The sequence below is a fragment of the Megachile rotundata genome, chromosome 16 (assembly GCF_050947335.1).
Source record: "Megachile rotundata isolate GNS110a chromosome 16, iyMegRotu1, whole genome shotgun sequence".
In the NCBI taxonomy this organism is placed as follows: Eukaryota; Metazoa; Arthropoda; class Insecta; order Hymenoptera; family Megachilidae; genus Megachile; species Megachile rotundata.
In genome coordinates, this window is record NC_134998.1 from 9588229 (window position 1) to 9602850 (window position 14622).

Here is a 14622-nt window from a genome sequence, read left to right on the forward strand (position 1 = left end):
GCACGTTTAATGCGTTCTGATGATATAGATGGTAGGAGTGTGTTAGCTTTTGTTGGCAATAAAAGTTTTATCTGCTGTCGATAACAGTAACCAATGGATAAGTAATTATTATTATCGACATTATACTAGGTCTCTTTGATTGAGGCGCTCCGCGCCTAACCTAACAATGTTGAGCGAGCGAATAAATTTCACGCTAAAGTAAAAATAGTCAACCGTGTCATCCGGTTGAATTGGTTGAGTGGTGCAAGAAAAAAACGTGGGCAAAAAATTTGAAAAGTCAAGTACATAAGCGCGAGCAAATTCAATTTTGCATTAAAGTCTACGGGGATATGGTATACACGAGGTCATTTTGAATAATTAATTACACGTTTTGTGGATATATTTTGTGCACTTTTATGATTGAAGAATGGTCAGTAATGCATTACTTACATGCTTCGATCATAAAAGTTCATAAATAATGTTCGAGTAATGAGTAATTAATTATTTTGGGTCAGCCTTGCGATACGTACATGAGCCGCCTATGTCAATTCTACTGCGCATGCAAAGTGCAAAGTTTCGGCACTTTGACGACGTAGTATGGTTCCTGAGGCATTTAGAAACAAATTTCTATTAGGGTTGGATGCGTTTTGATGCCTAATAAAGCCAGAAAATCAATTTTTGTCGAATTCGGGCGAAAACGGTACAGGTGGCGCCATCTAGCGGCGAGCGGCGGAACTACGAAAAACTAAAATCTCGATTTTCTCGAAAACTAGGGACTTTTCCGAAATTCTGAGATATACAAATTGTTCCTTATCGCCTACGGAATCGAACGAATGCAATTATAGCCTGCTAGGACAATTATTAAGGAAAATAGAAAAAGAGCTCATTTCATGGACTAAAAAATTGGCGTCCATCTAGCGGCGAAAGTTGGAACTACAAAAATATAAAAATGCGATTTTCTCGGTAATTAGCGAACTTTGAGTACTTCCGAGGCTCAGAAAGTGTTATGTGATCGCATTAGATGCAAAATAAAGCAATAAAAGCTTCCTGAAAGCTGTAATAAAGAAAATAAAAAAAATGTCATTTTATGGAGAAAATTTGTGGCGCCGTCTAGCGGCGAAACTGCGAACTAAATTGAAAAACGTATGTCCGAACACGCGTTAAGGAAAAATATAAAAAGTAATATTTCGCAAGTTTGACGACGTAGTATGCTTCTTTAGACATTTTAAAGTAATTTTTGTTCAATAAGTTATTCATTTTTTTGCCTATTAAGCCCAGAAAATCAATTTTTATTTGACCCCTTAACGCGTGTTCGGGCATGCGGTTTTTTCAGTTTAGTTCGCAGCTTCGCCGCTAGATGGCGCCACAAATTTTCTCCATAAAATGACATTTTTTTTATTTTCTTTATTAAAGCTTTCAGGAAGCTTTTATTGCTTTATTTTGCATCTAATGCGATCACATAACACTTTCTGAGCCTCGGAAGTACTCAAAGTTCGCTAATTACCGAGAAAATCGCATTTTTATATTTTTGTAGTTCCAACTTTCGCCGCTAGATGGACGCCAATTTTTTAGTCCATGAAATGAGCTCTTTTTCTATTTTCCTTAATAATTGTCCTAGCAGGCTATAATTGCATTCGTTCGATTCCGTAGGCGATAAGGAACAATTTGTATATCTCAGAATTTCGGAAAAGTCCCTAGTTTTCGAGAAAATCGAGATTCTAGGTTTTCGTAGTTCCGCCGCTCGCCGCTAGATGGCGCAACCTGTACCGTTTTCGACCGAATTCGACAAAAATTGATTTTCTGGCTTTATTAGGCATCAAAACGCATCAAACCCTAATAGAAATTTGTTTCTAAATGCCTCAGGAACCATACTACGTCGTCAAAGTGCCGAAATATTCATTTATTTATTTTCCTTACATGCGTGTTCGGACCCTCATTCTTTAGGATCAGTTTTTTCGGTGATTATTCCTTCGTGGTAAGCACGATTTAAAATTTGTTTTTCTATGTCCATCTGGATGTACATACGCATGTGCGTGCAAAATTTGACGACAATTGGTTGAGTGATGCAAAAGAAAAACGCGGACAAAGAAGTTGCAAAGTCAAGTATAAGAGCTTCGCTCGCTCGCTCAATAATTTATTTGTATTGTAATCATTATTTAGTCGTAGCATAAATCATAAGGAACGTAAAAAGTGAATTTTTATTTTCAATGGAGGGTAAGAAGAAAGTGGGCCTTCTTAGGTGGCGCCATCTAATGGCGGAAGATGGGAACTAACGAAGCTGCTGTTTCAAAAGTGTGTAGTTCACCCCGTTGGCCGGAGAGATGGCGCCACTAGTTCCATTTTTTTTTTTAATGCAATTAACACTAATTCTATTGATTAATATGTTATTTATTTATTACATATTTATTAATATTGATCTTATACTGCTTAAAATATATTTTGTGGGTCCAAGAATATAGATTATGTGTTCAGAACAATTTGTGCACTATAGTGTATCTGGTCGGTGATACAGGGAATGACATAAGCATGGCAAACAGTTTGTTTCCTTGCTTTGATTAAGAATCCAAACTCAAATGTAAATTTCCTTAGTAAGATAAGTTTTAACGTCGATATATCAGTTTATATCACGTCTGTGATAAGATAACTGCAACAGCATTTCTCCGCGATTTGGCGGGAATATTTTGATGAAAACAACACGTTCCCGATAATGAGTATAAAAGAAACAGGAAATATTGCGTGTCCGAACAATCTCACAAAATATAAAAGCAATCTTAACAATCATGTTAACGTAAACGTACACATGTAACATTTAGTATAAAAAGCGTTCAGTCCAAGGAATGTTCAAAGAATGTCACAAAGAGTCATCATGAGGCACACCTTGTTCCTTCTCGGTAATATTATTATTGAATAAAAGTTACTTTCATGACACTTAGTAGAATTAATACTGATTTATAGGAGTCCTATGCTGTTTCGGAATTGGATATTCACTTTCATGGGTGGATAAAATGATATTTTATCAGGACTGCGAGATCTTCCAGAAACCGGACCTTTATGGTGGCCAAATCTGTGGCAGCGACGGCAACACTTATGCCAATAGCGTGTACCTGGATTGCGTGAACTATAGAACCTTCCGTAATGGTAAGGAATTTAAAGACATAAAATTGTTATGACTGTATAATAAATCACAGAGCTTGATAAAAGTTATTTTACATTCTTAGTAATAGCCATAATTAACCAAAATTTATTTCTAGTGGCAACAATGCATTCTGGGCCATGCATGCACGCTGACGAATACTGTAAGGCGAATCTGTACTATAAACCAGTGTGCGGATCGGACGGTAACACTTACACGAATTTGGAATCACTTTTGTGCGTTAATTACAAGCGTTCACAGAGTAAGTACGACAAATCCCTCGATTGAGGAGCACGGCAGCTGCATATTCACCGTGCCGTTAATACGGATTAAAGTTGGCAAAAGTTGGCCGCATAGCGTAGCGAGCCGTAGGAGAATTTAGTTGGCCCAGCCGCGAGCTGACCGAAATTCCAGCCTGGCAAACTCAGACAAGTTTCGTTGTTGCGCGTTAATGTCCATGGGTATTGTTACGTTTCATACGAGCCGTCCAACAATGGCACAGAGCCCTTTCTATCTTTTGGTTAATATTTTAGGAGTTGGACCACCGTGAATTAAATACCGAAACTACTTCAGCGGACTTCACTGAATGAACGATTCGGACATCTAAAGTTGTACCTTTGTTTCAGATGTCACGGTTTCGTCCGAGAATGCCTGCGAGAATTTGGATCACTGTTACAGACACGGGATGGCCTTTTACGGGAACAATCCCGTTTGCGGCAGCAACGGATTGACCTATCAGAACGCGGCGCAGCTCAAGTGTTTGCAACGGCATAACAGTGGTAAGCGATTGCAAGAAAAATTATGTAAAGCTTAATGGTTACGTTCTCCCGCAATCGAACAACACGAATTACTCGTCAACTTTCCAGCCGCGACACGCGATCCTAACGTTGTATAACGAATCAAATTGTACGTTTCAGGAAAGGAAAGTCGCCTCCGTTGCAATTTCAGCGTGGGTACAATTAGAAAGACGATCCTTAAATGGAATTCGCTTGTTTCAGACTTGAGGATTCTGCACGACGGAGGTTGTACCACATGGGACGTTTACAAAGTTTATGGAAACAGCGATAAAGTCTGTGAAATTGCCAAGACCAGGTACGAATGGAATCCTGTATGCGCCTCCGATGGACAGACGTACTCCAACCCATTCGAATTCCTGTGCTACATAGCTGGTAGGTATCAGGTGTTCCAGGTTTTCTTTTAGATAGTATTAGATATCCTCCTTTTTGCTAGTAAACAGCATTCTAGATTACACACTTCCTAGCATTCAATATTTCAGCTTCCGTATTTGAAAGTGTATATCCTCCACTTCCTAGCTTTCATATCATCACACCTGTTAACATCAAGCATCTTAACTCTGGCATTGTCAATAGACCTATATCTGCGAGCGAAATGTTCTTACCGGTATCATCCTCACTGAGCTGAATATCTCAGCTTGAATATCCTCGCACGAATCATCCTAGATAAGTTATCTATTTCCGCAGATATGAAGCGGTTGGTATCCGATGACGAGTGTGGTACGAGAACACAGCAATCTTGTGCTCAGCTCGAGCTCGATACGACCTCAGAGAACAGCACGGCCTTCACCCCGGAGGACGAGGTTTGCGGAAGCGATGGCGTCACCTACCAAAGTACTCATCACCTGCAATGCTACACCAGACGAAACAAATGTTAGCGTCAGTTGGTAAAAGCCTTATCGGGCTATCTTAGACATCTCGAGGATTTTATTCGACATATTGACTATATTCGAATAGTTGTCAGCGATACTTTATCTTCGGCTGTCACGTTATTCATAGACTTATTCAGAATTCATTCAATTGTTCAGCAAGTAAAGGTTACGATTTAACATTAACTTTTTACAGTTAGGAATTACTTAAAGCAGTATCAAAAGATTCAATGGACTTTGTTCAATAATAAAATTAAAATGTCAGTTGTCATAGATGACTGACGTGAATCTTCGGTTCGTTGAATAATCTGTTTGTTTACAGATTTGCAAAGAGTTATTTAGAAAGGATTTATTCAGGAACACACTGCATTTTTCATCTTCCACGACTTCAGAAGCCATTTCGTATGCTCCATTGAATCTTAATATTTGTTTCTGGAAACATTTTGTCAAAGCCAGGAATTTATTACCGGAGGTCACTTGATAGTGACCTGTCTAGGTTTTCTAAATTAAAGAATAAAGGATTTACGAGCGTTTTTTTTCTGACAGATCTAGTCGAGAGACATTCTGGACCGTGCTCCGGACCTGACGACAATCCCTGCGGCTCTATACCGGAAGAGAACCTTCGTTTCCCTGTATGCGGAAGCGACAACTACTCTTACGTCAGTCCTGAAGCCCTCTGGTGCGCGCAACTCAGGTTCCCAGAGAAACGTAAGGCATTCCCTGCAAATAACAGTAGTGTTACAATTCTGTCTCTTTAGATACTAAACAATTTTGATACTTACTTGGGAATTTGGGGAGCTGGGAATTTGGGAAGTTGGGAATTTGGGAACTTGGGAATTTGGGGATTTGGGAATTTGGGGAGATGAGAATTTAGGAGCTTGGGAATTTGGGGAGTTGGGAATTTGAAAGCTTGAGAATTTGGGAGCTTGGGAATTTGGAGACTTGGGAATTTGGGGAGTTGGGAATTTGGGAGCTTGGGAATTTGGGGAGTTGGGAATTTGAGAGCTTGAGAATTTGGGAGCTTGGGAATTTGGGGACTTGGGAATTTGGGGACTTGGGAATTTGGGGACTTGGGAATTTGGGGACTTGGGAATTTGGGGAGTTGGGAATTTGGGAGCTTGGGAATTTGAGGAGTTGGGAATTTTGGAGCTTGGGAATTTGGGGAGTTGGGAATTTGGGAGCTTAGGAATTTGGGGAGTTGGGAATTTGAGAGCTTGAGAATTTGGGAGCTTGGGAATTTGGAAGCTTGGGAATTTGGAAGCTTGGGAATTTGGAAGCTTGGGAATTTGGGAGCTTGGGAATTTGGGGAGTTGGGAATTTGAGAGCTTGAGAATTTGGGAGCTTGGGAATTTGGAGACTTGGGAATTTGGAAGCTTGGGGATTTGGGGACTTGGGAATTTGGAAGCTTGGGAATTTGGGAGCTTGAGAATTTGGGGATTTGGGAATTTGGGAGCGTGGGAATTTGGAAGCTTGGGAATTTAGGGACTTAAGAGTTTGGGAAATTGGGAATTTGGGAGCTTGGGAATTTGGGGACTTGAGAATTTGGGAGCTTAGGAATTTGGGGAATTGGGAATTTGGAGCGTTGGGAATTTGGGGACTTGGGAATTTGAAGCGCTGGAAATTTGGGGACTTGGCAACTTTGGAGCTTAGGTATTTGGAAGCTTAAAAATCCAGAAATATAGGAACTCAAGAAGCTTGTAATTCAACAACAAAAAACTCACCAATTTTTCACTGTTCCCAAAAAGAATCCACTGTAGCATGCAACTGTACAAATCATAATTTCATAAAAATGTAGAACTAAATCCCTAAAAAGAAAAAGAATTCAAATGTGAAATTCAACATCTCCAGTTGCAAAAGAATAACACTGATCCCCAGAAAGAGGTTAACCATGACAAATTCCTCCCCCAGTGGTTAAAACCGTTTACAAACTTTCCACAAAATAGTCCACGAACTTCCTGAAATAGTAAAAAAGTTGAGATCTGTGATAAAACCATGAAAACCTGATACGTTTCTTTGCGGTACTAACTAGCTAATTCTTCTGTTCACAGATCTGACATTCGTCCACGACGGTCCTTGCTAGGGGACAGCCGCGTTCTTGCCATGATTAATTCACGTTTTTGAGCAACGTTCAGTTTACGTCACCGAGGATGAATGACTTCGGTTCTTCCTTGAAAATATTACGTTTTTCTCCTATTCTTCCCACGAACATCTGAAACGAATGTGTAAACATAATTTCTATTCGTTGAAACGGATCACGTATTGTACATAAAGAATAAAATATTTTGATTTGTTTTCCTATGGAAAATATAAAGATTTATTGTGCGTAATTTTTGTTTAGGTACTTACTTTATTCAGTTGACGTCACTCGCCACGTGGATACTGCCATTTTTATTTCTTCATCGGTGTCTTTTTTATCTCCTTTCGTGATGAACAGCGGGACACCAAAACGTTTTTTTCTTCGTTTACCTCGCGGCCATGAATCTGAAACTGAATTTATTTATGTAATACTCGATTTTAATTTTAATTTCTAAACAGGAGATTCTGGGTATTATCAGTATAGCATAGGCTACTTTACAAACTGAATCTTTAAATTGATAAATTATTAGATTTTGAGGTGCTCAACTTTGCAAATTCTCAAACTGACAAGTTTGTAAATATCCAAATTGCTAAATAGTAGAATCCCCAAATTCTTTTTAGTTTACAAATGTTTGAAAATCTCTCAAAGCAACGTTACCTAGGGAAAGCAGATTTTCTCTTGGCTGCACAATCGGAGAAGATTCGGTTAAAAGAAAATGGCTCTCCCAAGACCAAAAGCAAATGGCGGGCGGCTCCTCCCCCTACATTTCCTTTTAACCAAGAAAAACCCAGATTGCAAAGTGCACCTCATTCCGAACGAAAAGCCAGTAATTTTGAATCACAAACCTCCTGCAATCTCCGTGATTCCTTTACATCATACGTGAAAAGAAGTCCGAAAAAAAGATAATCGCAAGTCGAAGAGATCTGTGTTTATACGTTTGCTGAAAAATCTGCAAGAATGTTAAGGTCGCGTTTATTTTTCCAAGCTTTCGAGGTCGTCCTACGAATTTGGATCCTGCTCGTTCTTTTTGCGTCCCAGTTTGATCAATCCCGACGGATCAATTAACATGCCAGGCAATTAATCTACTGCGCGAGCCTCTATTAGGCCTTTCGAAACGCTTTTCGTTTTTTTCCGTTCTTGACACGTTTCTCCGTCCTGGATCCTCTGCTTCTCGAGAGGCTCGAACGATCGATCCGTTTTTTACCCGCAACTGTTTCTCCGCGAGCAAAAGCGCGAGTAGAACGAGTCGATCATAAATCCAGCGATGCTACGAATTTTTCAAACGGAGCCAATTTTTGCCCGTTCGAGCACCCTCGATAGCTGAAGCGTTTCCTAACCTTAAAATTATCCCTCAACAGAATTACAGGCTTCGACGTTTTCTTACAAACTTTGTCGAGTGTTTCAGATACTTTTCATTGGTTAAAAATAGGACAGACTTAACCTGTAACTGATAACCTAACTATATAAATTTTAAGTAATTTTACATAAAATTGTAACTTCAGAATTAAACAAGTAAATCTTTTTCGAATTAAGTGATAACAATCTTTTTTGACTCGGCTTACCTATGTATTTATGTACATATCTGCCACGCGCTTAGTATGACAAAATGGCTACCAGTTGAAGGTTAACGTTATTTTATACGCAACATGAAACGTTATATTTTGTCGCCTTATGGTATCTGGCGTTTTACGATATCTGTATAATTGCTCGAACGATTAACGCTGTAATGATAGTCGGTGAACAATTTTCTCGAAGCGTGTAATTCGTAATTGTGCGTGATGGATTTAAGAATTCGCAGTAAATCAAATGTTCGGTAGACGTCTCATTTAGGAATGATCGGTAAAAGGAAGTGAATTGTTAAATTTCAGATGCGCTGAGATAGCTCGTGTTTTGCGGAAGAGGAACGTAGAACTACGTTCTGAGATCTTAACTCTGTTATAATGATACAGTCAGTGATGTAACATTTTGAGAGCTTTGAATACACGTGGGGTATAAAACGCACTGTGTGAGAACTTAGGACGCGTGTTCTATACATCTCGCAAGAAGGACGTAGTACTACGTAAAACACTATAATTGTAATAAATTATCAATGACCTTTTTTACATTTTCATTTGAGGAATGTCCATAAGAGAATCGACAAAGGTTCTGTGCTAACAAATGTTACCAAAGTACTACGTTGTACAATCACACAGTACACGAGAAAGTTATCAAACAGAAGGGACGTAGTACTACGTGAAGTGCTCTATCAACGTCTACCTCTTTCGACAAGAAATTACAAGTGAGTCGACTGAGACCTTGATTGGTGATATTACCAGAATGTACATGACTACATAGTATTGCGTGACATTAACGTATTACTACGTGACATAAACGTATTACTACGCGCGGTAATATTACAAAGTGTCGCTGGTTGAGTACAATTGTAGTGGTAAGACCGACAAGATTTTCGAGCGTCGATCAGTTACTACGTGCCATAAACGTAGTACTACGTGACATAAACGTAATACTACGTGACATAAACGTATTACTACGTGACATAAACATATTACTACGCTCGGTAATATTACAAAGTGTCGCTGGTTGAGTACAATTGTAGTGGTAAGACCGACAAGAGTTTCGAGCGTTGATCAGTTACTACGTGCCATAAACGTAGTACTACGTAACATGAACGTAATACTACGTGACATAAACGTATTACTACGTGCGGTAATATTACAAAGTGTCACTGGTTGAGTACAATTGTAGTGGTAAGACCGACAAGATTTTCGAGCGTCGTTCAGTTACTACGTGCCACAAACGTACTACTACGTGACATAAACGTATTACTACGTGAGATATTACAAAGCGTCGCAAGTTGAGTACAATTTTACTGCTAAAACCGACAAGATTTTCGAGTATAGACAGTAAAAGCGTAGTACTATATAACCGTAGTACTACGTGAGGTAATACCACGAAGTGTTCGGTGCAGTTTTAAAAAGACCGACAAGAGTTTCGGGCGTTCATTGACAGTAAAAACGTAGTACTACGACGAAGCGAGGTAAGACGTCAACGTTGACCGCGTTTGATACGGAATTGGAGGAGGTCAGGGCTTCTATTTGTCCCACAGGCCAGCAAGAAAAACAGCTGGCCACGGTTGACCTACTGCTCCTTTCTCGGCATCGAACGACAAAAGGAGAGCCTCCGCCACAGATTATACCGCGGATACATTATTTATCCAGTTCTCCTTTTATTGTCGTCGCGTTTCGAGCCACGCTTTTTCACCGGTTATCCTTCCTGCCCACAGTTATCGCGACTTTTATTCCCGTCTTCATCGATCACCCGATTTTTTCGCCGCCACGGGAAACGAAGAGATCCGGCAAACCGGACATCGATCAGCCGTCGACGTGATCGATCGACCAACGCTGTTACGTCACTCGTCCTTTGCTCGTTCAACTTCCTGCGACGCTTTTCCCTCACAGGACTGCGATACTGAAAGACGGTAAAACGAGTGAATTTTTCTAATTGCGATTAAAAATTTGTTATTTATCAAGCGTTACCGAGATGTTGAAGAATAGGAGGTTGCTGAAGTTGCACCAGTATTGATCCTAAGGAGCTAATCGGTCTAATGGTCCAATGGTGATCGATGCAGCTGACCCAGGTTGGCTGGTAATTCATTCCCAGATGTTTACGGCGAGGATCTTCGACATCCTGAAGAGGAGGGGACTTCGGAGTTTGGGGACTTGGGAGTTTGGGAGCTTGGGAGTTTGGGAGCTTGGGAGTTTGGGCGCTTGGGAATTTGGGAGCTTGGGAATTCGGGAGCTTGGGAATTCGGGAGCTTGGGAGTTCGGGAGCTTGGGAATTCGGGCGCTTGGGAATTTGGGCGCTTGGGAATTTGGAAGCTTGGGAATTCGGGCGCTTGGGAATTTGGAAGCTTGGGAATTCGGGAGCTTGGGAATTCGGGCGCTTGGGAATTTGGGCGCTTGGGAATTTGGGAGGTTGGGAATTTGGGCGCTTGGGAATTTAGGAGCTTGGGAATTTGGGAGCTTGGAAATTTGGGCGCTTGGGAATTTGGGCGCTTGGGAATTTGGGAGGTTGGGAATTTGGGCGCTTGGGAATTTGGGAGCTTGGGAATTTGGGAGCTTGGAAATTTGGGCGCTTGGGAATTTGGGCGCTTGGGAATTTGGGAGCTTGGGAATTTGGGCGCTTGGGAATTTGGGAGCTTGGGAATTTGGGAGCTTGGGAATTTGGGCGCTTGGGAATTCGGGCGCTTGGGAATTCGGGCGCTTGGAAATTTGGGCGCTTGGGAATTTGGGAGCTTTGGAATTCGGGCGCTTGGGAGTTCGGGAGCTTGGGAATTTGGAAGCTTGGGAATTCGGGAGCTTGGGAATTCGGGCGCTTGGGAATTCGGGCGCTTGGGAATTCGGGCGCTTGGAAATTTGGGCGCTTGGGAATTTGGAAGCTTGGGAATTCGGGAGCTTGGGAATTCAGGCGCTTGGGAATTCGAGCGCTTGGGAATTTGAAAGCTTGAGAATTTGTAGTAATTTGTGATCCTCCCCCAAAGACTCCTCCTTACTCGAATTGATGATAGCTTGATCCACAAACGCAGAAGGTATCTGAAAACCGTATAAACCGTTGCGTTATCGAGTGCGTCACCGATGGGACTAAACATAGAGCGCGTGTAAACAGTGATACGATACGACGTTGACAGATTCACTTGGCACAAAGGATTCACCGAAACAAATATTGGCGGAGAATACCGGTAGCTTCGCGATAAATTTCGAACAAATCGCGCTGATTAGGCGGATCATTTTCCATCTGTCCCGGCCTTCTGTCAAACACCGGCAAATCCGCCGGATGTTCAGACCGACGATTAAAACCACAAAAGCACGGTAGGAGATTTAAAAATTAATCAGAGCGAAATTCATTGCGACGAAAAGGTAATTGCGTTTGGTGGCCGCGGAATGATTAATCGTAGGAAAATTGGATTTTCTTTGAAATTGGAGATTTGAGGATGGAAAAAAAGGGACAGGCTGGATATTAGTGGGACAATCGACGTCACGCAATAGCGGGTTTAATGATTTCCTCTTGAAACGCGCGCGTATTTCGCGATAGCTGCGCAACGCCTCAGAATTGCACACGAACCTAGAGCGTGAGAAACTTTGACTATTACGATTAGATCTACTAGACCACGATATCACGTAGTACTACGTTCAAATTTTTGGGTTCGAAGTTCAAGAAATTTGAGTGAATATCGTTTGCAATGTTATTATACATCGATTCGTGTCTTTGGAGGGTTTAAAGTGGTAGAACGTAGTACTACGTGTAAGAATTCTGAGGTTAATTTGTCGAAAATATAGTCATATAATTGTGGTAACTTGTTGGATGTTCATGCGTAAATTAATTATTACTGTTGAAGGTTAGAAGTGGTAGAACGTAGTACTACGTGAAAGGCTTCAGGATGTAATTTGTCGAAAATATAGCCATATAGTTGTGGTAACTTGTTGGACGTTCATGCGTAAATTAATTATTGCTGTTGAAGGTTTGAAATGGTAGAACGTAGTACTACGTGAAAGGCTTCAGGATGTAATTTGTCGAAAATATAGCCATATAGTTGTGGTAACTTATTGGACTTTCATGTGTGAAGTAATTTTTCTTACTGAAGGTTTGAAATGGTAGAACGTAGTACTACGTGTATAGCTTCTAGCTCTAATTTCTCAGAAATATGGGTCTGTAGCTGTGGTAGCTTATTAAGCTCGTATATATAGGTGAATTGTGCTAATTCTAGAACTTGGAATTATAGCACGTAGTACTACGTGCAGTGGTAGTTCTCTAATTTGTCAGAAATATATACATAGTTTTGGTAAATTATTATATGTATACATAACTCGAACGTCTACAGACTAATTTTCATTAATGAAGAAGTTGGATTGTTAAAACGTAGTACTACGTTAAGTAGCCATAACTTCTTTAATTTGTAAGATATACTCTTGCTTGAAAGTTCTATGGATTTGACAGGGATAGAGCATTGATATAATCTTGGAAATTCGACAAAATTAGACAACGTAGTACTACGTTCATTACCTGTAACTTCCTTAATTTTTAAGATACACTCTTGCTTCAAAGTTCTATGAACTCAAGAACAAAGAATCGATATAATCCTTCGAATTCGACAAAATTAGAGAACGTAGTACTACGTTCATTACCTGTAACTTCCTTAATTTTTAAGATACACTCTTGCTTCAAAGTTCTATGAACTCAAGAACAAAAAATCGATATAATCCTTCGAATTCGACAAAATTAGAGAACGTAGTACTACGTTCATTACCTGTAACTTCCTTAATTTTTAAGATACACTCTTGCTTCGAAGTTCTATGAACTCAAGAACAAAGCATCGATATAGTCCTTCGAATTCGTCAAAACTAGAGAACGTAGTACTACGTTAAATACCTATAACTTCCTTAATATGCAACATACACTCTTCCTTCAAACTTCGATGAATTTACCAAGAACAAAACATTCATATAACCCTTCGAATTCGTCAAAATTAAAGAACGTAGTACTACGTCCACCCTAACTTTCTCCATACGCTATAAATTTTTGTGAACCACAAGAACAAAGATTCGAAACAGTGTATGGGAATTCGGGGACGTAGTACTACGGTAAATTCGAAGAGAAACATAAGTATGGATCGCGTCGGCCGGCGAAGATCAATTTGGCAGAAGTAACGGGAGACCGAGTGTCTGGTTGGCAGAGGAGGAATTTCTACATATAGAGGTAGATGCGAGTCGCGAAACGATTCAGTCTTGTTCGAGCATCGCGACCGCGGTTACGGAAGTCGAGGATCAGTTCGTCCACGAGCTGTTCGCGTCGCTTGAAAACAGTGACCGAAGGATACGACACACGTGTACCACCCCCGTGTTATTCTTCCTAGTCCTCAAACGTGAGTCTCTATAAAAATACCCACTTGATTTTAATAGATCGAATCCCTGCATTTAGTCACGAAGGTGACACGAGATAACGATTTGTTTAAAAATAAGTATGTCATAAATTATGAAGATGTCAGAATTTTCATCGAGGAGGAAAGACATGATTTATTCACCGTCGTGTTTCCAACGTATTACTACGTTCTTTAGTTTATTTATCTTGACATTCGTGGAACGTTAACGCGCTTATCTGAGTGTCTTTCGTGATAATTTATTCAACCGTATTAACTGGAGGGGATTCGACCGAATAATTATAACCGAAATTAAAATTCAAATTTAACCGTATTATCAACTTTGCCGAACGGATATTATAAAGCGAGGAAAAGATAAATTTTTGGCAACGGTCGATGGCAGTAACACAGAAACGAGCTCGTAAACAGGAAATATTGATCCTTTTTCCCTGCTCTTGTTCCGCGTACCGAAAGTTATCTTACGCCGTTGTTAATTGTCTAATTGCCTGAGCAATTTACAGCCGTTCCATTGATATACGATCGTATCGCGGCTAAAGCTTCGAACCAGGAAGGCTGCTCGATATTTACGCGATCGTATTTCATCAGTTAAGTGCCTAGGAATACCATCGACCCTTTCTTTAATACCGATTGCATTTTATCCTCGTAAACATGCGATATTCGAAATTTCAGAATTCGAGATGGAACAAACCGGTATTTCCATAATACCGACCACGACGATCGCCGACAACGCCGCCGGAAAACCTAAAAGCATCGGCATCACACTCAGGCCTGGCGACAGTCTACAGGCTGCCAAAGAAAAGCTCAAAACACCATGTAAGTACTCGGTCATTTCATAA

The 14622-nt window shown here is 40.4% G+C and overlaps 3 protein-coding genes across 13 annotated transcripts in view; 2 read left to right on the forward strand and 1 right to left on the reverse strand.

Annotated features, from left to right (window-relative positions):
* The first annotated feature begins 2718 nt into the window (after nucleotides 1-2718).
* On the forward strand, nucleotides 2719-7102 carry LOC100880524 (serine protease inhibitor dipetalogastin-like). Its single transcript, XM_076541636.1, has 8 exons — nucleotides 2719-2870; nucleotides 2935-3117; nucleotides 3231-3374; nucleotides 3739-3891; nucleotides 4111-4281; nucleotides 4594-4779; nucleotides 5322-5483; nucleotides 6824-7102. The coding sequence occupies exons 1-8, from the start codon at nucleotides 2828-2830 to the stop codon at nucleotides 6853-6855; spliced, it is 1074 nt and encodes a 357-aa protein (XP_076397751.1). The 5' UTR covers nucleotides 2719-2827; the 3' UTR covers nucleotides 6856-7102.
* LOC105662258 (uncharacterized) overlaps nucleotides 3141-14622 on the reverse strand; it is a 44453-nt gene continuing 32971 nt past the window's right edge. For 4 of the 9 annotated variants that reach the window (XR_013041117.1, XR_013041118.1, XM_076541646.1 and 1 more), the window contains 8 exons: nucleotides 10389-11444; nucleotides 7698-10320; nucleotides 7510-7621; nucleotides 7122-7262; nucleotides 6802-6984; nucleotides 6497-6730; nucleotides 4512-5495; nucleotides 3141-4442 (listed from right to left, as the gene is read on the reverse strand). Coding sequence is in view for 6 of the 9 variants with exons in the window: in XM_076541646.1 (XP_076397761.1) it covers nucleotides 10517-11444 (928 nt within the window). In the remaining 3 variants the exon portion in view is untranslated. Of the gene's footprint in view, nucleotides 4443-4511; nucleotides 5496-6496; nucleotides 6731-6801; nucleotides 6985-7121; nucleotides 7263-7509; nucleotides 7622-7697; nucleotides 10321-10388; nucleotides 12236-14622 lie in introns of those variants that run through there. The other 5 variants (XR_013041119.1, XM_076541644.1, XM_076541643.1 and 2 more) reach the window with 5 other exon arrangements.
* Nucleotides 13514-14622, forward strand: part of LOC100880638 (aquaporin AQPcic) — a 30884-nt gene continuing 29775 nt past the window's right edge. The window contains exons 1-2 of one of the 3 annotated variants that reach the window (XM_076541651.1): nucleotides 13514-13771; nucleotides 14456-14599. In XM_076541651.1, coding sequence (XP_076397766.1) covers nucleotides 14464-14599 — 136 coding nt within the window. In that variant the 5' untranslated portion in view covers nucleotides 13514-13771; nucleotides 14456-14463. Of the gene's footprint in view, nucleotides 13772-14351; nucleotides 14371-14455; nucleotides 14600-14622 lie in introns of those variants that run through there. The other 2 variants (XM_076541649.1, XM_076541648.1) reach the window with 2 other exon arrangements.

Coding starts and splice junctions, on each gene's coding strand:
- LOC100880524 (XM_076541636.1), top strand. CDS start 2,828: ATGTCACAAAGAGTCATCATGAGGCACACCTTGTTCCTTCTCG. Junction 3,118..3,230: donor CTATAGAACCTTCCGTAATG/GTAAGGAATTTA, acceptor ATTTATTTCTAG/TGGCAACAATGCATTCTGGG. Junction 3,892..4,110: donor TTTGCAACGGCATAACAGTG/GTAAGCGATTGC, acceptor CGCTTGTTTCAG/ACTTGAGGATTCTGCACGAC.